The sequence below is a fragment of the Vulpes vulpes genome, chromosome 6, assembly GCF_048418805.1.
Source record: "Vulpes vulpes isolate BD-2025 chromosome 6, VulVul3, whole genome shotgun sequence".
In the NCBI taxonomy this organism is placed as follows: Eukaryota; Metazoa; Chordata; class Mammalia; order Carnivora; family Canidae; genus Vulpes; species Vulpes vulpes.
This window is the reverse complement of record NC_132785.1, coordinates 96,523,387-96,549,271: the sequence shown is the minus strand read 5'-3', so window position 1 is coordinate 96,549,271 and position 25,885 is coordinate 96,523,387. Positions and strand designations below refer to the sequence as shown.

The 25,885-nt window shown below is 33.6% G+C and overlaps 1 protein-coding gene across 6 annotated transcripts in view; it reads right to left on the bottom strand.

Moving 5' to 3' along the window:
* Positions 1-7,198: 7,198 nt before the first annotated feature.
* Positions 7,199-25,885, bottom strand: part of PPM1A (protein phosphatase, Mg2+/Mn2+ dependent 1A) — a 40,671-nt gene continuing 21,984 nt past the window's right edge. For 5 of the 6 annotated variants that reach the window (XM_026000575.2, XM_026000574.2, XM_026000577.2 and 2 more), the window contains exons 2-6: positions 18,212-19,065; positions 15,940-16,057; positions 11,665-11,773; positions 10,155-10,212; positions 7,199-9,185 (exon numbers count right to left, since the gene is read on the bottom strand). In XM_026000575.2, coding sequence (XP_025856360.1) covers positions 9,156-9,185; positions 10,155-10,212; positions 11,665-11,773; positions 15,940-16,057; positions 18,212-19,065 — 1,169 coding nt within the window. In that variant the 3' untranslated portion in view covers positions 7,199-9,155. Of the gene's footprint in view, positions 9,186-10,154; positions 10,213-11,664; positions 11,774-15,939; positions 16,058-18,211; positions 19,066-21,780; positions 23,762-25,885 lie in introns of those variants that run through there. The other variant, XM_072761685.1, reaches the window with a different exon arrangement.

Below are 25,885 nucleotides of genomic sequence, written 5' to 3'. Positions count from 1 at the left end.
GTTTGAAAGGAACTCTCCAATTACCTCAATTTTATGTAATCCAAAGGAAAACCTGAAAATCGTTTTCCTATCTATCTTTATGCTATAATCCAGCATTAACATTTAAATTCAGTATTATTTTCTTTCTGAGTCAACTGCTAGAATAACATTTCTCAGATCATGTCCAAGCAAGTTTATTTAATATTAGAGCATCGGAGGGTGGGGGGGTGGGGGGGCGGGGGGGCTCTATGTAAAGCTGAAATGACAAAAAATAAGTAATTTAAAATAAAAACATCTTTTGATTTAATTTAAAAGTAGGAATCATAAAGTTGGTATTTGTCTATATCAAACTTTATATATGCAAGCTTTATATATGTATGTTTTTTCTTCAAACTGGTCACCCAGTTCGGGGATCCCTAGGTGGCTCAGCGGCTTTGGCCCAGGGCGTGGCTCCCTGCATGGAGCCTGCTTCTCCCTTGGCCTATGTCTCTGCCTCTCTCTCTGGGTCTCTCATGAATGAATAAATAAAATCTTAAAAAAAAAAAACAAAAAACAAAAAAGTCACCCAGTTCTACGAGTCAATTCTAAGGAGACAGGAGTCTTTTTTTTTTTTTTTTTTTAAAGATTTTATTTATTTATTCATGAGAGACACAGAGAGAGGTAGAGACACAGGCAGAAGGAGCAGCAGACTTCATGTAGGGAGCCCAAGGCGGGACTCCCCGGGGACTCCAGGATCAAGTGCTGAGCCAAAGGCAGACACTCAACCACTGAGCCACCCAGGCATCCCAGGAGACAGGATTCAATTGAAATAACGAGAAAAGTACTGAATTGCAATCTGATCATTCAGGAACAACTGACTTCAGAAACTATGAAATTGAACCACATAAAAACTGCCATTTTTGTAGATCAAAAGTGGTCAAATTAGAAATTTGAAATTAGAAATTTCAATTAGAGGGGCACCTGGGTGGCTCAGTTGGTTAATCATCTCTCTTTGATTTCGGCTCAGGTCATGATCTCAGGGTCACGGGAAATGAAGCCCTGCATTGGGCTCTGTGCTCAGCATGTAGTCTGCTTGTCTCTCTCTCTCTGCTCCTCCCCTTGCTCACTCTCACTCACTGTCTAAAAATTAAAATCTTTAAAAATAAAAAGAAATTTCACTGGCTCTAATTAATATCTGGAAAACCTCTTGTGTACCTATAAGGAAAGCCATGGAGAAAATGCTTTGGTCTGGAGACCCAAGCCCATATCCAAACTATAAGCAAAGGAGGAACACATATGCAGTATGTTTAGCTCATCTACTATCTAGGTAATGGTACAACTATTACCACAAAACTCAATCCTATAAAAAGCTTTCTAGGTACTCTGTATCACCTTATATAAGGTATCAGAGAAATTAATATGAATCTCATTTACACAACAGGCAGCAGCAGAGCACAGATTATTTACCTGTCTCTGGTAAGTGATTGGTTTTGTGAGAAGTAAACAAAATCCTATTGACGGCATACAAACTAAGTTTTTATAGGGTAGTTCATTTAAGAATACATTTTTCAACTAGAATAAAAATTTCTGTGATTTGATGGGAATTTCAGTCGAAGCAATTGATAACAAGGTAAGAGAGCCCCAATACTAGTATCTTGGTAAGTAATCACTTAAAAGTAAAAGAGTAACTGAAATAAACAATTTGTACTTAAAACACAAAAAACAAACCCTACCTTCAATGTTTAAAAGAATTATTACAAAAAAACAAAAACAACACTCCAGGATATGAAGTGACATTTTGACAGGTGAACAGATCGATACTAGTTACACGTAAGCCAAATACATTCTTATTTGCCTCAAACTTACTTTGAAGACTCACTACTTAACTGTGCTTAACTGTGCTTTCATTCCACATTTTATAATGAAAGTAAACTTTTGCAGTTCTTACAACTTCACTTACATTACCAGTTGAGTGTACTTTAAAATCCCTAATTCAATTATGCAAGCCTATAAAATGAGTCACACTTTCAGACATGAACACAGGTAATACAACAAAATTTCAGAATTAGCAAAAGCATCAAAACACATATACTCAGACACACACACACACCCCACTATGAAATGAGCACTACTCCTGGGACACTAAATGAGTTACGTTCCAGACCACTCCTAATTCCTAGTCTCAATTCTTCAAGGGAGTAAGAAATTTTATCATCTATATAAATAGAAAAAGGGGAATGTTCTTGCCAAAAGAGGAACTACTTCTGGCTTGTTTCTGGAATGTTTTTATGAAAATAACTATCAATTCAAACTTACTTGCTTTCAGTAATCTTCCTAAAATCAAGAAAGGACAAGTCTACTTCAAATGATTATCAGGCTCTATCTTCTTTAGCCAATTAACCAAGTTGAGTTGAACAAAAATTCTCTTAATGTAGCCTAATAACCTAAAAATTTCCATGTTTCTAGGCAGAACAAAAATGCTCCTTGCAATATCAAACAATCATAAACACACACACATTATGCAATTGCCTGTTTATTTAGTGGCACCAGTTTTGCAAACTAGAAATTATTTCTACTTTTCATCTCACATACAATCTGCAATCATTCACAGGCTGAATGCAATTTCTTCAACAGACTTAAAAAAAAAAGTACATTCTTAAAGTTAGAACTGAATTCACATGTTTTCTTTGGACCAGGAAAATGGTACATAATACAAAATATACATTTATGGAATTTCTTTAAAAGTTTGGATCACACAAACAGCAAACAGTGGGTGAGTTAACTGTGGAGAATTTCGTTATACATTGTTTAGGAAAAATATTTCTTCAGTTGTATTAGTCTTACATTTATAGATTTAAAAAATGAATATATATATAATGAAACATGCTTTTAACATGTATATGGTCTCTCCACTCATAACAATTATACAAATTAAGTGAAATAAATCATTTCAAGAGTAAAACCAACTATTGGGGTGTATTCCTACAAACAAGATATTTTCCTGCAGATACGCTGTTGCCTTAATCAATGGCTAACCAAGTAAGACAATTGGTTTCTGTTTCAAAATTCCCACAAATGGGAATTGAATAAGCTATAACTGAACACCCAATTTTGGCAACAAATGCAACAAGCTAATCAATTTTTTCATGGTCGTTATATTTTAATAGAAAAATCCCATTAATCCTGTACATTAATGGCCATATGTTACATCTTATTTTAACTTTCTGTATCACTAAGTAAATACCTAATTCCTTAGAATTTGAAGTGAATTATACATTTAATGAACTCTTCTAAGACTAGGGAGCTCAAAATCTTAAAACCTGAGTGAGATCTGACAGTTAAACATGTTATGAATATACTATATTTGCACTATGCAGATTAGAAACATTCCAAACTTTCAATTTCCATTTTTTAAAACCCCCTTTCTATTGAGTTTCACGTGGCAAACTTAAGAGTGATGTTGTCCTCCAAAACTAGTACAAATGCTCTATTTTATTCATCTTTAATCACTTGCCTTTCCCCAAAACAGTCTTTAAAAAAGAATTATTTTAATGCCAGGATCTAGTTTAGGCTCCCATCCACCTCTTCTATCTTTTAAAAAGTGAAACACTTCCTTAAAATAGACTCTAGTTATTTTGATGCCCTTGAAATTTTTATGGGCTTTGCAGGAAAAAGGCTGATGTATCGCTGCATATTTGTAAACTTTGGGGAGTTATGTACATTACATGAATTTTCCTGGGTAAGGAAGTTCCTAGGATTTATCAATTTCAAAGGGCCTAGGAACATAAAAAGTTAAGAACCACTGCTAAAATGATTTTGTACCACTCACTGTACCTGATTATTACTAATTTTGTTCTGCAGCTACCCAATCTAAACAAATCTTACTTCAGATAGTACCATACAAACACAAATTTACTAAATGTCCTTTACTGAATCAGGAGGACTATATAAAAGAAAGGAAAAACATTAAAATTTTCTAAACATTTAATTCAATAAGCAAGCTAATAGAAAACCATTTTAGAGCAATTAAAAGAACAAAAGGATTGGGCTTGGGGTGAAATAACCTTGCATTTATTTTTCTGTTTTTAAGTTGAAGCAGCAATTTTTAGCATTATCTCCCTTGCTGGGAAAAATCAAATGATCTGAAGAAACAAAGGTCGGTTCTTTGCTGGTTTATGTGATGCAACAGTTCTTAATAATATACAGCTGGGCTTAAGGAGGACCTTCCTATGGCTTTTAAAATAATTAAGAGTAATCCTCTCTGTCTTCCTCACTGGTATCTCCCCACCCCTTAATCTCCCAAGTTTTCTTATTTTTGGCCCACTTTTATATAGTGTTATTAATTGGCCTTGGTAAGGTAATGCACCCAAGAAAACAGAATTGGCCTGCTTAAAAAGAGACAGAGACAGAGAAAGAACATCACCAAGAGGGTAGTAGAGGAAATAAAGCAACATTTCTGCTGGATGAGGGAGGGAAAAAAAGTTACTTTTTTGTTTTATCAATTCAAACAACATTTTCCCCCATATAATATAAGATGTCAACTACAATGTCAACAGATCTGAGTTCTTCTAGTTGGTGCACTCCTACATGCTGGTAACATAATCGGGGAAAACATAAGAGCAGAGGCCATTAGGTTAATATATGTATAGAGCAGGTAAAAGGGAAAGAATCTGTGTGAAGGTGAACAAAAACAAAAATGTTCATTTGACAATGAAGTGGAACCAAATGCCTCTCATCATTTCTGTATGGCATTCTGATTATCAGTAATAACTAACACTTGAGACATATTATTCTGACCAACAAAACAGCAATATTACACTCCCAGCATTTAGAAAATGTATTCTTAAATATTTCAAGCATATTCTAAAGTAATGTATAATTTAAAAATACAATCCAAAACTCATGGCACATTATTGAAGGAAATAAAGTAAAATTAGATTCCTAAAGTTTTAAACTCTAAAGAAGTCGTCCTAATGTCTAAAAGAAAAACTAATTAGACTAGATCACTCAAATTACAAAATGGTCATCTCACCAGCAGTATCTGCAAGCAAAAGTATGAAACTCTTTAAGGTTCCTTCAAAGAAAAACCTCAAAAGAGAAACATCTATGTACTGAAATATTTACATATTTTCTACTACCAAATCCTAACGTAATACTGTACAAATAACAACATCACAGGCTTACACCTCTAATTCAAACTTTATGAATTAAAAGTATATATATGCCATGAAATTCAAAATTAAAACAAAAAAGAAAACCTGTAACCAATTTTGTCAGTTCTTTCAGAAATCACAAATTGAATTTGTCCAATAAAGATGGGCAGTGAAATTATCTTAAATATTAAAACATAGTAATCATTTGGCTAAAGCCAGATATTAACACTGGCAGTGTTTTTTCAAGAAACAGAATTTTTCTTAAAATTTTATATGTGTGTGTATATATATATACACACACATTATACATATACATATATATACACATGTATACACATATGTGTGTGTGTGTATATATATATATATATATATTTTTTTTTTTTTTTAATGCCTTAAACTCAAACTCCCAACAGTATTTCCAGGGTTGGAGAATTCTAGGAAATCCATGACCTATTTCTCTGCCTGGCTGCTGTCAGCAGGAAGAGTACAGGCCATTGGTTAAAAGATAGTGAAGCATACTGAATAGAGTTGAGCCTCCTCAGTCCAATTCTATTACTATGCTGAGTAAAATTTTCTTCTGAGATTTTTAACTTTGGGGAAAATAAATAAATGAAGAGTTTCAAGTGAATAATGGAAGTACAAATGAGCTCTTCAGGGCAGAGACCTGCCTTGTTCAGGAAAATTATCTGGCAGACAGTAGGAGGGCAGTAACCATTTTTTTGAATGAGTAATTAAGTTATAGTATTAACATACATTAGATTATAAATTGAACTCAAATGTAAACTTGAGCACAAGGACCTATTCATTTCTTTATAGTTCCAAAGTACTTAGCCTAGAACAGTGTTCTGTAGATAACCCTCAATACATTTTGTGGAAAAGCTGAATTATTAGTGGAATTAATATGTGGTCAAATGGATGAATACTAAAAGTGTTGGTATAATTCAGATTATTTGAATTACATAACTGATTTATTCTTTAATCCAAATTTCTTAATGTACTAAAAAAAAATAAGTGGCTGGAACAGTACACTATTTGCACAGTACTCTAGAAGCAAGCATTATAATTAAAAATGTTTGAAATAGTTCTAAAGCAAATTAACAAAAATACCACTTGGATTTTTTAAAGTTAATGCTAATACTGAGAACTGCTTCTGTTATCTGTAAAAGTATATTTCTTAAGAAAGTGGAAATTAAGAGAGCTTACCTTGCTAAAACAATAAGAGATCAGTGAAATTTTTTAATGTTAAGGTAACAAGAGTCTGCTACACAAAATGGATTTCCTATTAAAAGCAGCAAATTGAGTTCGTCCTATTAAAACACATAAATGAAAGTACATTTGAATGGTATACTATCATCACACAAGAACTTTCATCCTCCACAGAAAATAACATACAACACATGAAAAAATTTCGAGGCATTGCCCTGAGATGCTAATTAGCACACAAAAGGGGGTCGGGAAGGCAAGAACTTAAGTGGTACAAAAATGAAGTGCACAAGAGAGGTGCAAAAGTGCCTTTTAAAACTGTGGTTGGTTCCCACCACACCATCCTCTCCCCTCCCCCCCAGAATCAAGAACACACATAGTCTATTATGATGTATACTTCCTTTTTTACAATGAAAAATTATATATTGTATGGCAATGCTGACTCATGTGGAAAAGATTTAGTCTTCTCAGAGAACACTTAATATAGTTTTCTCTCACTTCCAAGCTTCATTTTCAGTACTAATAATGTTAACAAGGAATATCTTCACCTCTTTTTATTTAAAAATTCTCAACCCGCCCCCCCCCCACCAACCTCTAAGTATGCTATTATGGTCTGAAATATAGCTTTTCATCACATATTTTTACTTGTGATTTAACAATTTTGCATCTCAAAATCTAATTCAAGGTTTTGAAATTTCTAGAAGTAAAAAATTCAGTCTACTTTAAAAATTAAGGAGTTGTCTTCTTATACTAGGAATTTAGTTTTCAGCACTAGTAGGTCTAGTAACCACTCTACACTAGAAGCACTGGTATCTACTGAATGCACACTGAGATGCTTGCAAAGCCATAACAGAACATTGTCATACTTCGCACTCTACCACAGATTTAGACACTGAGCATTTATTTGTAAGTTTGGAATTGGTTCTGTAATTCCAACTGTTAGGAATTTCTAAATATAAATAGTACTTGTTTTTCTTCATTCATGCTGGATTGAGATATAAATTAAATACAATTAAATTACATTGAATCTCCTCACAAATAAGAGGGATAACGAAAAGGTTTTGCTGGTATGTAACTACTTAAATCTGAGACATTTCACATTACTTTGCCCACTACTCCCCTAACTTTACATTAGTTTTTAAGGCTATATATACAAATATGTATATTTCCAAGTTAGGGAAAAGAACAAATATAACAGAACTGATTATACTACCTTTTATACAGAGTTTCGATTTTGTATTCAATGCTGTATTGTAATCTTACATGTTAATAGTTTCCTAGTGGAGAATCTGCCTACTGAATGATTAAATTACACGGCAATAAATACAATATCCAACCTAGACAGACAAAAATACAGAAGGGCACAAAACAGTAGTCTTTTCTGAGTGACAGATTTAAAAACTTACTTTCACATGCTTAGAGGAATTTAAGCCTAAATTAGATTAGGTTTTTATATCTACAATTCTTTAAGCTTTGAAAGTTATTTTTAAAGGCCAACAGCTAAATATTAGCAACATGCTATATTTCAAATCACAAATACATCTTAACTACTTGGATTCTAAAGACATGGGCCAATGAAGAATCACAGGCAAGCACACGCTCACAAACACAAAGGCGCGCGCACACACACATACCTACACACACCCCTACTATAGAGTGTTAGATTGTCAAGCTCTGACAATTATTTTAATGAAACAGTAGGCAAATTCAAGCTGATCCACATCTTAATGAAAAATAAGCAGCCAGAAAGAAATCCATTAAAAAACAGATTAAGAAACAACAGAGACTTAAATCTTGTAGTCTTTCTAATGGAAGGGAAACAGTTTCCATCTGTGCCTTGCAGTACAGTAACAGTATTTCCCAATAGAGACTAACATCTTTCCCCATGAGAAACTTCTCATTTACAATGGCATGGTGTTTTAAAAGGGTGGGGTAAAGGAGGAATTACACATACATGATTAAATTTCTTGTTTGTTAAATCAAGCTTTATTGATAAAATGGAATTCAGAATACCTTACTAGGAACAGCAGCAGGCCCAGCCAATCATGATAGCAAAAACGTGGCAGTCTCCTACTATATGTAGGAAGCTGCTGCTTATCAATTAGTAATTCAACGTAAGGACTTGTAAAAGAGGTGCAAAGAATCAAGGCATTTTAGCCCCAAGATTGATATTCTTATGAATATACTGTATTACCTGCAATACTCCTGGCAACAAGGCAAGAACAACCTAAAAGACAGTTAAAGGAAGGGACCAGCTTTATCAACAGTGCCAACCTCACTGCCAAGATAGTTTTCGGTTAACTCCCTGCATATTGGGCTTCGTAAGATTTTGGAATTACTCTCCATAATCGTGTGCACATTTGAGCGTGTAGCTGACATGGCTGCTGCTCTCCCCGTCCCAACCCCAAGTCCAAACACGACATGACTTGAAAGGTCTATATATCTGTTGCATCACACAACAAGCCAAACATTTTTTTGTAACTTTGATAGTGATTTAAAGCAGTTCATAATTAAATATGAGCATTTTGTACAAGGACAATTACACTTTACAAAAAACAAAATCATACAACAAAAATTGCTGGAGTCTGATTTACAACATGAATTATGGTTTGAAATCACGTTTACATAAGTCTCAAATTTACAAAAAAACAAAAAACAAAAAAACAAAAAAACCAGTCCTGGGCTAGCTGTTGTACGGCTGAAGCTCTCTGGTGTGATCCACTCTCACCCATGTCACATGTCCTTCTTTAAAGTTGAGGATGGATGTTTAAAAGGTTCAAGGAAGTTGAGCTGTACTCTCCTTTGGAGGTGAAGGTAAACTCCATGGCTAGATGAGCAGTTTTACCACATGTCATCAGTTGATGTAGAGTCCTTCATAAAAGGAAACAAAGCAAAACAAGGAACTACATTAAAGCTGAGAGGTGCCAACATATTACTTTCTGGATAATGCAGAAAGATGGGGTTTTGTAAAGCTGACATTTAGACTAACGCTTTTTATAGTATAGAAGTAAGTGTATGTGTGTAAATGAAATATCAGTATTCAATTTGTTAAAAAAATGTTAACCCTTTGTTTTGAATGAAACATATGAAATACCATTTTACCATGATGTTGACCAAATGTATTTCTAAACCAGTATAATTGCTAAAAAAATTTATTTTCAATTAAAACCTAACTTTTTTTAAGAACACTACTTGTATAAACTTTTATTACATAAGAAGAAATTAAGGCTTCAAGTAATGTGAGATCTGAGGATTCATAATGCAATATATATCTCAGAGCCGTGCCCAAATGATTTTAAGTTCCCACTTTTCTGTAAACACCAATACTACAACAGAGTTCTAACAGGAAATTCAATTGCAGAATATGACATTCTAATGTCTTTTTATATAAGTAGAATTCTCTATGTTAGCATCTAAATGAAGTATATACTCCATGGTTCTCAGCAAAGGTATTTCCAAACATAAAAACTATTTAGTGGAGCTGCGCATTCTGAAGTTCTGTTGCAGCTGCTTATAAAACTCAAGATTCTGAGCAGAGCTATTATTCCCAACTTTAAAAAATCACTTAGTGAAGGTAAATCTTTTGAAGCTGATTGCTTGTAGAGGCTTAAAAAAACAAAAATAATTCAAAGGACTTTCTTCTTTTTTGAGAGAGGTGGCCACTCACCATGATTATGTCCTCAATCACTAGAACTGTGGTGCAGCCAGAATTCAGAGCAATCAATCAGGGGTGTGTGTAAGAGAATGGGTACACTGAACAGCTCTGCAAAAACAGGTAGGAAGGATATGCATTTAGAGTGGAGGGGAAGGGAAAGTAGACAGAGCCAAAATGCTACTTACAGTGTCATCATTTTTGTAAGGATTCAGTCTATTGTAAACGGCTTCAATTACATTCCGCCTAAATTTAAAGAAATGCAGAAAGTTAATTCTTTAGAGCACAAAACTGTTTAATACTTCACAGTTAGGTGCTCATTAAAATGTCAAAGATAATCTTATACTTAGAAATTATTTTAATTCTATTTCTTACTATCAATAAGTGATCCTCACTTTAAGACATTTGAGCCCCAATGATAACTAGAGGTGAATTTACTCTAAAATGTAACATTCCACCAACCCAATTACTAGAAGAAGACTAAGTCATAGTTTAAAAAAAAAAAAAAAAGCAGTCTACTTCATTTATATATTGTCTATTTCATTTGAACTGGCTTCTGTGGTTATGAGTCAGCAATGACGATGCAGTTTTAAGATATAACACTAACATTCTGGTTAAGAGTTCAATGTTAGTTTTGAAGTAGAAGTAACTTCAACATCTGTTGCAGTAAAATAATTTAAATAAAATTTACATTTAAATTTCAGCTTTTTGTAATACCCCTTTTAAAAGGCTCGATTTTAAAGCTGAAATTTCCCTGCCAAGTACAGGACCTTATTAAATAACATTTTGTTAAAAAATCTGTAATGGTATTTATAAGTTATAGCCTCCGTACTTCCAAAACTGACTTGAAGCAGTTTAATAGTCATTTCACAGAAAGTCATATTGGAAGAAAAGGTTTCTAAGAAAAGCTTCAAATAGGAATTTCTACAATTACTAGTTAGAGAAATGATTATAAAGAACATGGCTACATTTACAGAACACAGTAGAGAATGAAGGAAATTGTCTAATATCTTTGTAGGTCAATTATGTGGATATCATATAGAGGTAAAACTCTTTGAATTATAAAATTTCTTAAAGTCTCCACTTAAGTTTATAAAGATGTAAGCTTAATATCTGACACAAATTAGTCCAGTTCTATGAACTGAAGTTCACATAGAAAAAAGCAAGAAATGCATCCTCCCATCTTCCCTCACAACAAAATCCAACCAACTAGGAATCAACAACAGAAAACAGTGGGAAAATCAGGGATGTAGAAAAATGGCTCAGATGGAAGAAGAGAAAGATGTTCATCCCTGGGGTGATAAATTATCCAGGGATTGACAAAATCAAATTATAATGTAATAAAAATGTAATAAATGTAATAATAATAAAAATGACAATTAGAATTTTGTAGTGCTACATAATTTAGTTTAAAAAATTCTTTCACTATTTAATGCTATCAGGCAATCAATGTAACCCAAGCCTCCACTAAAGACAGCCTTCAGTACAGTCAGTTACAAACAATGACATTCTGACATCTATCCTAAACACACGGCATTTTATCATTAATAATGAAAAACAATGAATCACAGGCTAAACATTTGAAGATACAAGTAATTGCATCACTTTAGCCATTAGGTAAGTATACATCTGATCAATGAACACCTAACATTTTTATGTACTGAGATAAATTTTAACAGGATGCAGAATATAACTTACTTGCTTGCCAATTCACCCCCCGGTGGGAGGCTGGGGATGTTCTCACTTGCTAATGTGCGCATCACATGGACTAAGTCAGGGACGCCTTCCCCCTGCTTCTTTATGATTTCTGGGAATCAGAAGTACTTTTTTTGTAAGTGTTATCCAAATTTAATTTAAAAAAAAAAAAAACTGAAACAAAGATAACTTAGGTTTTTAAAGATGGCATTTACCACATCTGAGATTTTCTAAGCTGGTATTAGGAAAAAAATCAAGTTGACCTTTGAAAATTTGACAAAGGGATGCACAAAATGACACAAAAAATGAGATACTTTCCAGATTAACTTCAAAGAATGAAAATAAACAAGATAAAAATGTGGAAAAATGTCATGTTAAAATCAGTATATTACATAATCAAGGATATGGGTATATGAATGAGAATATTCTTAAGATGCCAACTAGTTACTTCTGAGGAGGTCAACTCCTCTCTTCAGACTGGAAACATGTTTCCTGAATTTTGCAGTTTTAAAAAAAAATAACCAACGTCAAAATTTGAAAGGGGAAAAAAACCTTTTAAATATAATGGAATTTACTGATTATATACTAACCCAAATCATTTTTACGTATCTTTGTATTTGCAAAATGATATGTAAGTAGCATGTGCAGGTTAGGTTATATAACTGAATACCACTCACAGCTTAATTTTTGTCTGAAGATCTTTAAGCAGTAAACAGCTATGTAATACCATTTCCTTAGTTGGTTATTTGAACAGGGCATATGGAATGGAAAAAAATCTAAATTTCATGATAAATTTTTACAAAGAAAAAATTCAAAAAACCATACAACTGTATTTAAAATTGTTAATTTCAAAACATCCAGTTACAAAATGGGTCAGTGATATGATCTGCAGTGTTGCCATGTAGATGCATACTGTTATTCATACCACAGAATACCAACAATTATGTACAAACAACTTAAAGAATTCTCAAACTATCAAGTATAAGAAGTCTTTTCTTGGAGTTATTTGTTCTAAATGCAAGATCATACTAAAGGTATTTGTAAATTAAAAGTTTAAGTTTTGCTCAATTATCTGTTTTTAAATGTTTATACTAAGACATTTTCTTTGTCATCATTAGGGCAATAAAATTATCATTCTAGTTCTCAATTTGTAAATACCTTTGAAAATCACAATGCATATAAAGATCTTCCATCCTTTGGATCAAGTCTCAAAATATCAATTCCTCATTAAGGCCACATTATATTAAAAAACAGACACTGCTACTCATATTTCTTTAAATGGCTCAAATTGTCCTTTTGGAATTAAGGCCAAATTTCACCATGTATTATTTTTTTGCCTTTTTTTTAAACCAGTCTTAAATCTGAACAAAAAGCAAGGATCTCAGATTTGGTTTGCCAAGTTCCTTTATTGTATAATCTTTAACAGCTAGTATTCTACATGGTTCTAATGCTGGAAATCTGCTGTACAAAAATAAAGGGTTTTGATGTTTACCTATGCTACACAATTTCACAATCTAAAGCTGTAATACACTTAACATACAGTCTCTGCTAAGCCAATACAATTATTGGATAGATAACTAAATACAATAGAAATGAACACTGATGATAAATTCAAGCAATGATAGTTTCAGGTCTAAAAAACATTACCTTAATTCACCTATATTTGATGTATCTTACATCTCCTTTGTTAAAATATTGGGGTATTTTAATTGTGAAGAAAATTACAGGAAGACAAATTCTTTAAAAAAAAAATAATGTAAGGCTTTAAAAACAGTTAATAACTCCTATTCCACATGGGACAATACATTTAAATTGTCTTACCATTAATGCTACACTAGCATTGCTTCTGCTTTTAAAAAGGAAAACAAAATGAATTTTAAGAAATATTCCTTCACTTGCTCTTGGACTATACATTTTAAATAGAATTGTAAAAAGATTGAATGCTTTTACTAAAGAATATATATATATGTATAGAAGATATGTTTCTCATACTAACATATAAACACATTCTGTTCTTCCCCACTTCCCTCCACACCAAGTCTGAGGGATCCTAGCAGTCATCTCCAAATTAACAACTTTAAAGCTTGGGCAGTCAGCAGAAAAGATTTAAAAAGTACAAGAACAATCTTAAATTGGCTTAGAAAGACCACAAACTTAAGTGATATAGTTTAAATTATGAGCTGAGTCTTTTTATCGCAACCCTAGAGAGAGTCAAGTATTTAGAAGGGCACAGGTAATAGGAGCGCTGAAAAGTCTTTCCTTTGATGGTGTGGACAGAGAAGCCAAAGTATGCAAAATAAATAAAATGAGGTTTAGTAGGTCACAGCAATTTTGAAGACATGTATTTAAAGAAATAAAGAAAAAAAAATTATTCAGTGCCTGTTTTAGAAGCTGAATGCGGTACTTTTTACTTAGAACAACTTTTGCAATATAGTTACATTCTATGTTTTAAAATATAGTAGCAATTTTAATTAATGTAGTATTTATCCTCTAGTTGCAGTCTTATCAAACCTACCTCAATAAAGAATAATTCATCAATAAAGAATATGAAATTTGATTTGTAACATAATAATCTCAAATTGAATGATACAAGTATAATACTTCAACATATCAAAAATACTGAGTATTGATGTAAACTGTTCAGGTGGTAATTCTTCCTTGATAAAAAGCAATAAAAAAACTTAATATTATAACATAAAATTATGTATATAAAGCAATTATTTAGAATTGCACCAAAAACTTAAAAGAGTGCACACGATAGAGAAACGTTGTAATTCATTTCTAAAAACGTGATCCTATTTCATAGTAAATGAAACGGAAGTACTTATTCTTTAAATCAGTAAGAAAACATGTACACCCAAATTACTTAAAAGTGCCAATAAATCAAATACCAATTTATCCCAATACATATTCTTATGGTTTCATTTTTCCACTAGCCAGCAGTTTGAACCAATGTGATATAACTTGGTAGCATTCTAAATATTTTATTTTACTGTATTATATATATAAATAACATTTCAAAATGATTCATTTAAAATATAAAAATTCCAAGAGCCTTAGGTAATAGTGAGAAAACAAACCCATTGAATAGTATGTCCAAAGAATGAAATACTAAATAGTACATACATATACTAGATATATCACTATCAAGTGGGGGAAAGCGATAAAAACAAAATAGCAGCTCTAGATAGTACTGAAAATCAAAACCAATCATGATTCTAATAGCAGACTGATTATAATTGATATCAAACAGTAAAAAGGGAGAAAACAAAATTAAAGTGCATATTAATTTTAATAATGTAGGCACAGCGGAATATAATAGTGTGTAGGTCAACGCTTACATGCTATTAGATCTTTAACGTGCAAATTCATGACATTAGGAGCCCCAAATGCATTTTAACGCTATCATAGGCATGTCAAGTTTTTCTGCTTAAAGAAACTGCAAATCTATATGCTTATTGCATATATGTAGTGAAATGGAATTCTCTGGGGAGACCTTAGCATTATAAGTAGTACCTGCATATAAGGTCATTTATATTTTTTCAAATATTTAAAGGCATTACACTTGAGAGTTACAAACATCTTTCTAATTGTCTCAAAGTAATTTGCAGAATTAAGACAAACATATTTCTGGAATTCCCAACTTATTTTTGCTTTTATTCAGCATTTATATTTCTGCCAAGTAGACACCTAGTATATCTTCTACTCAGGTCTATGTTGTCTTGGTGAGGAAGTTTATGGCTTAGGCAAGAAGACTTGAAACAGTTTAAAATATATTTGTAAAAGCTGTGGCATATGAAAGTTTCTAATAACCAGGCTGTGATCTTCAAGTTATTAAAAAAAAAAAAAAAAAAAGGTCCTAAAGATCTTAAATCCGTATACATAGCTTTACACAGAAAGATGGTATTCAAATTATCACCATCATCAATAATCTGCTTATAATTAAATAAACCACATATCAGACTTTCCTGGCATAAAATTACTCATGCCAGTGAATTCATCAAGAATTTCAAAGCATACAAACACTTTTTAGCCTTTTTAAACAAAAGTATCCTGAACAGAATGTACAGGGTCACACTAGTTCTTATTTCTAATATAACTGTAATAGGACAATCAAAAGCATCTGAACAGTTACTACAGAAATGCCCTTCCCAACTTTTGTACACTAAACACTAGATGTCAAAGGCATGTAAAGATCTAAAAGCTAAAATATTAAAGTTTGATTGTGTTGAGGTTTTTCTTTAATTAAAGCTACTTATTTTTTGTTAAATGATCCACCTTCTACTCTGCTTTCCAGGTACTTGTCCAATTCTGCCTCCTTCTTCACTGCTTCTGGTGATACTTTGGGGGCATTTGGAAAACAGATCAATATCACACTCATGTTGTCTCGACTTCCCTGGGAAGAAAAAAGTTTGAGAAATATTATGCTTTTGTCTTGCTCTTTAAAGCCTTGAGAACTTTTACAGCCATGACAATTTTAATTATACTTGCTCTAACATATATACATACATATATATTTTTTTCAAGGAGAAAAAATATGCATATGTAGAGAGGCACACCCCTGTACACATACACTACATATGGTATACGGTATAACTAACACTCCAAAAGACAGGAGAAACACTACAGGTTAACCTCCACTACAACAATCATTTTTTCTAATGCTATACAGCAAAAAGATTTCTGAACATTTTACTGGTGGCCTACTTAATTAGAAGTGATACCTAATAAAAATAAACATACACACACACACTCATTCAACAAAACTGAAAATTCTAGTGGCATTCCTTACAAGAGGATTTGACCTATACTTACATGTATACTTGAAACACTTATATTTAATTTGCTCCATAATAAATAGAAACATGGAATTAGAAGTAAAGCTATATATATAATTTAAACATTTTTAAAATCTTCATAATTTAAAAAAATTAACTTTTAGGAAATATATTTATTTTTAAAGATACCTAGGTATGATTAAAATACCTGAATCAATGTTAGCATCCCTAATATTCCTCTCTCTCTTGGGAACTGGAGTTAACTTTTACATCTTAAGTATCTGATTCCTCAATATGGGAGAACTGACCTTATGCCATTAGTTTAAGTAAACCAAGGAATTTAATATTAAAAAGAATCTTGGATAAAAACAGTATAAAATGCAGCAGATGATAAGGTACTGAATAATTTTTAAAATGGAGAATGCAGAAGAGATAAAGTGTTAGATGAGTCCTAATTTACTAGTGTCTGAATGTTACAATTCTCTCAAGAAAATAGCATTTAATTTAGCCGGTGACTATTTAATTCTCAAGAGTTCCAGAATTAAGACCAACAAATGGATACTACTTTTATGCATACTAAAAGGGACAAAGAACATATGCATCACTGTTCGGGTCTCCTCAAATTCAGAAATCAGTAGTGTGCACTAGTAAGTTGCTGCTCTATTTGTTGTGGTTGTTGTTTTTTTTTAACATATCTGCTGGATATTACATAAACTTGATTTGTGTTGGATGTTACATAAATCTGATTTCTAAGTATGATCAGATTTTAATTAAGATTTTAAGTAGAGCTGGCAGTATGCTTATAAAACTACAGAGAACATAAAGATGGCTTTCTATCTCTACATGTTAAAAGAAAATCAAATATGTAGCCTCAGAAGTTTTATAAAATCAACATTTGTTAAAGAAAAAGAAAAAATTACTAACTAAAAATTTAATTCCTCAGCAGTCCTATAAGTTAGATACTATGATCTCTACTCAATAGCTGAGAGAGGCTGAACAATTGGTCCAAGACTATGGAGTACAAAAGTGACAGAGGTCAGCCTGACTCAAGGCCTGACTCAGGTGGGCTCCCTCTTGCTCAGCTTCCTCCTCTGTAAAATAAAGGGGCTGAGCTGGCTCATCTACGATATGATCCCCTTTGATCATCCCAACAACCCCATGAGACAGGGTGATAGTATCTCTTACCTTTTTTACAGTTAAAGAAACTGATTTTCCAGAAAGCTGAAATAGCTTACCTGAAGTCATACACAGTCTTACACCAAGTTCTTCTGACTCCGCGTTCAAGGCTATTTTTATCATATCATGCCAATTAATCACTAAACTTTCTTTGTTAGTGCTACAGATTCATTAGACTATAGTCTCAAAGTACTTCCATGAATGTAAGGCAATATCACATGATAAAAATAAATTATTAAAATTCTAAAATGCTTTTTATTCATTAGACACAGGGGCCTAATGCTCCCCCCCCCATGCCTTTCCTTTTAAGACACACACCATGATATACTCTTTCTGCCTTTGATAATCTTCTACAATATTAAAAAGCTGAGGTAGTCATGGTTACTAAAAGACCATTCAGATTATAACTCTTGCATATTTAGTAATTGGATAATTTCTAAAAATGTTTCCTAAATGTTCATAATTGGTAAAGAGTATCCTACAGTTTTGTGCCCAAAACTCATTTCTGAGAACTAGTTTCTAAAATGATTAAATACGAGAGTAATAATTAAGATGACATAAAATCATTTTTATCTTTTAAAATAAAGTCTAGCTACCTTATACAAACAGGTGTCGACTACTTCATTGCAAACTTTCTCAAGGTCATCAGTGACTTCAAGTCTGGATCTTACAAAATCACAGAGCTCTTCATTTCCCATAACATCCCAAATACCATCACATGCAAGGATAATGAACTGATCATCTTCTTCAGATCTTTCAATATCATGGACTTCAGGCTCTGGTGAGACAAGCTGCTCTGTAGGACCTTTTCCATGGACACATTTGTAATCAAAGTCCCCAAGGGCCCTCGATACAGCCAGAGAGCCATTCACACGCTGAATCATTACAGAACCACCTGCATTCTGAATTCGTTCTTTTTCCAGCGGATTACTTGGTTTGTGATCTTGTGTGAAGAAGTGAACTTTCCTGTTTCTACAAAGTAAACCTCTCGAGTCTCCACAGTTAATGAAATAAGTATGTTGAGGAGAAATTAAGACACCCACAGCTGTTGACCCACTTCTATCTGCACCATGTTTCTTCTCTGACATAACTCTCATGTGTTCATCAATCTCCAGAAAACCTGTTCTGATTCCATTCTTTACATTTTCCACAGAAGGTGCTCCTGCAGACCCTTTAAAATCCTGGTTATTGGTGATGTGATCTAACAAATGCTCACAGCAGTATTTGGCAACCTGAGAACCAGCATGCCCATCATACACAGCAAAGAATGACCAGGTTTCAAGTCCACTTGGCAAACCGATCACAGCCGTATGTGCATCCTCCATTTCAACTCGCCAACCTTGCATGCTGCTTAGCCCATATCGCAACCCATTACCCTGCCCCTGGGCATTATGTTTTTCCATCTTTGGTTTGTCTAAAAATGCTCCCATTATGTCTTGATATTCTAGGTCTGCAAAGGAAGAGAAACAGAAAAGTTAATAACTATCTTATATATAAAATACATTTCCAACATCCTTTTTAAGAGTGAAAGAGATATAAAGAAAGCTTTAAATAAGAAATCACAACTCAGGGGCAGTCGGTTAAGCATCAGCTCATGATCCTGGGATTGAACCCCATGTCATCTGGCTCCCCACTCAGTGGGAAGCGGACTTCTCCCTCCCTTACCCCTCCCACCACTCATGCTCACATGCTCTCTTTCATTCTCTCTCAAATAAATAAAAATCTTTTAAAAAAATCACAACTCTTATAAGCAGACACTTATTGTGTTGCTGACTTAGAACCTAGAGATTAACAAGAAAGAATTGGGAGAGAGGTTGATCAGGCACAGCTTAGAATGAACAACAGGCAGAGGGAACTAAGGCATCAAGATAAAAGTAGCTGACATGACACTTCCCCACCAGAAACAACCACCTGAGGTAGAAAGGAGACTGGCAGTGGTTATCAGTTTCCATGAACCAAGACAAGTGTTTTAGGATGCAATGAACAGGTGAATCTCTCTCTCAGACCTAAATTATATGTGTATGTTAATCAAGAAAAAGCCAAATGAATTCACAACATACCAAAAGCCTACTAATTCAAAGCATCTTGGTTGAATATTTAGATTTTCTAGTTTTATTCTCAACTACCTACAGTTTTGTTCCTACTATATGAACTCTCTGAAAAAGTAAAAAAATGATCTACCCACAATGATCCAAATTTGCACACTCATTCCTGTGTCTGCTCATATCAGTCCCCTTAACTGGAAACCCTTGCCCCCCTCCCTACTTAAAGAAAAAAGTATATCCATCTTGCAAAATCTAGTTCAAATTCTACCTCTTCCATAGGTTTTTCAGTCTTTGAAAAAGCCATTAGTTATTAAATTACAATAAGGAGTACAACCTCAACTGCCAAAGTGCAAAGCAATTATATATACACACAACAAAGCTTGTTATATATAACAAAATCAACCTATTGTGATCTACTGTTCTATCAATTTAGCAGTAATCACATGTATCATTATTATTATATTCTATGACCGTTAGGTATAAATAGTAAAGGAGATTAGAGGGTCTAGGAACAGCCATGTGGACAAGCTGGAAAGCTGAGCTATCTAATCCTTTCCCAATAATCAAAAGCTAAAAATTCTGGTCTGAAATGGGCCCATACAACACAGAGAGACAGCTGGTTAAAATTTAGGTTGACCTTTACTTGAGTAATAGCCTAGGAATGTAGAGACATGGGATCAAAGTCATCAAATAAGTCACAACTGAACTCAAACCAATCTAAAAGGAGGACAGAATTAAATTTAATGGAGGTAAAATGGTGAGGGGAAGTATGGGTAGGTAAAAGTACCTAGATAAATCAGGATGCAGTTATGAGACTAAGGGATTGATGATGCTAGTGATGCTAAGCTTTGAGAAGAAGTTGGGAGAAAAAGGGTAAGAAAAACTCCTTAGGAAGGTAATAGTTTCCCAGTAACCTTTTCCCCCTTCTTTTCCTACCAGGGCCAAACTAATACACAAGAGAGAAGTCTGGCTGATTGGTGTGATAAAACAATCTCCTGCCTACTCCTCTGTCCCCCAGTACAATTCCACTAATGAAGGTAAATAATGAAAACTAGCCATCATTCTTTATGAGGGTAAAATCTAATCTTTATGATTAGATTACCGGATATCAAGTTGGTATACATTATTATGATAAGAGTGAGTGCTTTGATTGGACAAAGGATAACATAATGATGATATCTTAATAGCAGACAATATTTAAGAATAATTCTAAATCATTCATTCATTCTCAACAACCCTCTAAAGTGGGTAATAATATATCTTCAATTTATAGATGAATCTTAGTAAGACAAAAGAACTTGGCCAAGGTTACTCAACTGGTAAGTTTAGAGGAATCAGGACTCTAATTCAAGTACCATTTACTACTAAGACAATGGTCTTGATCATGGATATACAAAAGAATTATTTGTGGACTTTTCGAAAAATTATAATTAACAAATCAGAATTTCCACGATAGGGTTGGAACCTAGGCATCTGTGCATCTATAGAAAAGATTAGATGGGATGCCCAGATAGGTAAATGGCTAGATGATGACTGAGCCATCATGAAGTTAAGTCATCTGCTGAAGGTCAAAAGCAATTTGCCTCATCTCTGTACCTCAATACCTTTAGCTAGGCTAAAGGAGAGGAGAGAGATACACTTAAGATGCTTGATAACTACTAATATAGTGTTCCTTATCTGTACAACGAAGATACTTATACTTACCTCTGAATGTTGCTTCAAGGTTTAAATGAGGTAGGCAAAAATAAGGCACTCAGCAAACAAACTAATTATTACTACATTCCTACACACATAGTCACATCTGGATTCTGATATTACCTAATAGGGAACTTATTATTTTCTTTTGCAGAAAAGTCCAGTAGCTATTTTCCAGATATATATATAAAACTATCAAATAAATAATTATTTGAAGATAAACAGGGTAAAATTTCTAAAAACAAAACCCAAACTTTCAAAAAATGTATTAGAAATGTAAATACATAACAAACCAAGTCAACCATCTGATAAAATTTTAGGTACAGATCTATAGCAAATATAAAAATCTATATACATCAAGGACAAATTAATAATTTTGTGGTTGGACTTTCACAAAGTGAAAATAGACAATTCAGAAATCTTACCTCCTGGGATTCTGAGTAATTTGTAGAATCCAAGTGAAGCAGCCAACAATAGCTACATAAATATAGCAGATGGTTATGCAAATACAACACTTACCAGAAACTACTTACTTATAAATACTATGTTTACATAGTCATCTTCCAGAAGTGGACTACTAATTGTATAGTCAAATTATTAAGTTGGCACATATCTATAAATAGTAAATCCAAGGAGATTCAATCTGCCCATGAAAGCTTAAGCTAGTTTCTAAGAGAAATTCTAGAGTCGCTTCGTCTTAAATCTACTCTGAGCACATGCTGGATGGATCTCACCACAACACTAGCTTATCAGTTGATCTGAACTTTTCAAAACAAAGTACTATGACAATCACAAGACTGAATTCATCTTTGATATAATCAGAAAATTTAGTGAACACTTTTTGTCTTTGAAAACCAAACTAACTCCTAAATTGAAAAATTCTAAGGTTGGGCCAGGAAGTCATTCATTAAAGTTCATCCACTGGTTTTTATTAAGCAAAATTGATCCCATAATCATAGCAAAAAAATCTTAAACCTTGTCATTTGGTTTAATCTGCTCAAATATCCTGCCCCCCGCCGCCCCATAAAAGCTCTATATAGTCAACTGTTAAGATCCTTAAGTGACATATTAGCCCCTAAACAAGAATCATTCAAGTAATAGTTTGAGCAGTCTCTTAGCAAAAAAACTGAGGAGTAAAACCATACAAAGTCTTTCTCTGTTTACCTATGGGGACACAGTCTAATACAGAACCCCTCCAGGCTCCCTAAACAGAGGACAAAATAGACATATGTAAACAATGTAGAGAAATTATATTCTAAAGACTAGGGGGAATTAAGAGGGGGATAAAAACCATATATGAGAGACTAGGAGCTCCTTGGGGAAAGAGGGAAAAAAATGGAACTAGCAGTATAGGTGGCAGTGTACATAATATGGCAAAATTCAAGTCATGTGCAGTAGGCTGTGGGATATAAACTCTTTACTACTACCAAATGTTTATTCTACACTGCCCACTAATGCTTATATATGAACAGACTTGGTCTTTATTTGACTCCTTCTTCTCTAGCTACCCATCTGCCTTTTCCTTCCCTTTGTGATTCAACTTCTTAAAAATAACTGTTGATGCTCCACATTGTTGCCCGGCCATTCCACCAAATGAGCTCCTCCAAATTGCTTAATCCAATAAACATTTTTAGTCCTGATTTCACTGACTCTTACAACAGCATTCGATACTCCCTCTTCCAACTTCCCACTGGCTTTTCAAGATGTTACACACACTCCACTTTCCTCCTGCCCTTAGCTTTTCCATTCTTGTTCCTTTTGCAGGCCCATCTTCATCTTCCAAGCCATTAATACTGACATTCAAGGCTTAGACCTCAGCCCTTTTCTCACTTTATGCTGGCGTCTGAACTATTATTCATGTGTATGAAGGAAAGGGAACCAGATGATATTTTAAGATACACAAGGATCAAAGTATACACTCATACTTTTTAAATGATAAATCCAGCCAAGCAAATATCTACTCACTGTGTTTTAAAACTATGTTCATCTCTATGATGTGTCATTAGTTTCTCTTAAATAACCTGCTTCTTAAAAATCATCTAAAAAAACCCAAAACCCCACATATAAAGTAAAAAGAAGTTGCAAAATTGGCTACTTATCCAATTTACTACTAAGGAGACACCCATTTTATGTCTATAAATGGAAATAGCTTTTATAAGATTAAACTTAAAAGTTATAGATGCGTCCAATATGTGTCTTTAGACAAATCCTTTAGCTTAATTTCTAACTCTGTTCATTGATAAACAACCTTGATTAACCATTTGCAGAACAATTACCTTGTTCTGAGAAATGTTGAAGTGAGAAACCTAAAGTTCTAAGAATACCTAGGTAAATGGCATTAGTAAATACTATTTCAGTCTAAAATCATGCTGATGAATTCCATTAAAAATTTTTTATTCTCAATACTAAAATAAAGATTATGAGGGATCCCTGGGTGGCGCAGTGGTTTGGCGCTTGCCTTTGGCCCAGGGCGCAATCCTGGAGACCCAGGATCGAATCCCACATCAGGCTCCCGGTGCATGGAGCCTGCTTCTCCCTCTGCCTATGTCTCTGCCTCTCTCTCTCTCTCTGTGACTACCATAAATAAATAAATTTAAAAAAATTTAAAAAAATAAAAATAAAAATAAAAAAATAAAATAAAGATTATGAGATAAAATTATTTTACAACAGAAAAATCAACTTACAGAGAATGAAAAAAAAAAAACAGCTACCAACTAGGACTACAAACTGGTAGCCTGAATTTGATCTTCACATATATTGTTAGCCCCTGCCCCTGAACATGTGTTCTCCAGAGTTCCTACTACTCCTCCTTATTGACCACATGGCATGTGAGCTTGCATCATTTGATAAAGAGGACAGTGCTTGTGACTGTAACAGCATTCAATCCATAAGGATTTACTCTAATCTGATTTTTCATGAAGTGGCTACCTCATCTCAGAGAAGCAAAACAGAATGATACTTGTAATTAGCTGAATAATGGCTTCAAAGGTACCAGGTCTCAATCCCATAAATGTTACCTCATTTGGAAAGAGTCTTTGCAGGCATGATTAGTAAGAAACTTGGAATAGGGGGATTATTTTGGATTATACTGAGGCCCCTAAATGCAATCAGAAGTGTCCGTATAAAGAGGCAAAGCAAGAATTGTCACAGAGGAGAAATGATGTGAAGAGATTTGAAGATGCTGGCCTTGAAGATTACAAGAGATATATGGCTACAATCCAAGGAATGTTGCATTCTTCCCTAAGGCCTCCAGAGTGAACACATTCCTGCCAACACTTTTGGAATGGTGCCCTCTAGAATGGTAGGTAAGAGAATAAATATGTATGACAATAAGAAACTGGAGTATAAAAGTATTAATAGGGCTAAGGAAAGAAATTTAAGAGATAAAAATTATTGTAATATTTTAAATGGCATGTAAAACAATAATGAGCAAAGAACCTATAGAAAAGAATCTGCAAGGGGTAAAATTCAAAGTAAGAGAAAACTCACCCTGCATGCAGTTAAGAATAAAGAGATAGAAGTAGGTTAAGGATACAAACAATGCAGATCCAACAATTTACTTAGTACACTGTAAAAAGAAAATCAAATAATGGAGAAGAAATAAAACTTCAGAGAAAAAAGAAATTAATCCTAAACGGAGGGAAAATTTGAATTGATGATTGAAAGTGTTCATCAAGTAGTAATTTTAATAGAAAATAACCAACACCAAAGTATAGTTTGATAATGAATTTTAAGAATACAAGAACTCAAATGAAACAGTCCAAAAAAATAAAAAATAAAAACAAAAATAAAATCAGGTTGGGCTCAAACTTTTGTCACAATATGCAATAATGAAGTAATGCCTAAAAATGTTGAGAGTAAAGGAGGATAGTCCCAGAATTCCACACCCAGCAAAGTTGGCATTTATATGTGAAGATAACAGAAAAGTTATTATCAACTATGCCAGCACTAAAAAAGTATCATTCAGGGGCGCCTGGGTGGCTCAGTCAGTTGAGTGGCCAACTTTTGATGTTGGCTCAGGTCATGATCTCAGAGTCCTGAGATGGAGCTCCACATCAGGTTCCATGCTGAGGGGAGAAATCTGCTGTGGATTCTCTCTCCTTCTCCCTCTGTCTCTGCCCCTGTGTGTGCGTGCAAGTGTGTACAAATTCACTCTCTCTCAAATAAAGTCTTTAAAAACCTATTTAAAGAAAGATTAATGCCATCAAGAGATTAATCAAAACCAGAAATACAATAAATGGAGATGTCATAGTATATATAAGACTTTGGGATGGGCAGAATACACTTAAGCAAGTACAGCTGACCCCTGAAAAACATGGGTCTGATCAGCAGAGGTCCACTTACTTATGTCACTTTTTTTTTAAATAAATGCAATACATTACTATAAGTGTATTTTCCCTTCATTATGATTTTCTTAACATTTTTTCTCTAATTTTAATATAAGAATATAGTATATAAGGGCATCTGGATGGCTCATTGGTTGAGTGTCTGCCTTTGGCTCAGATCGTGATCTGGGGGTCCTGGGATCAA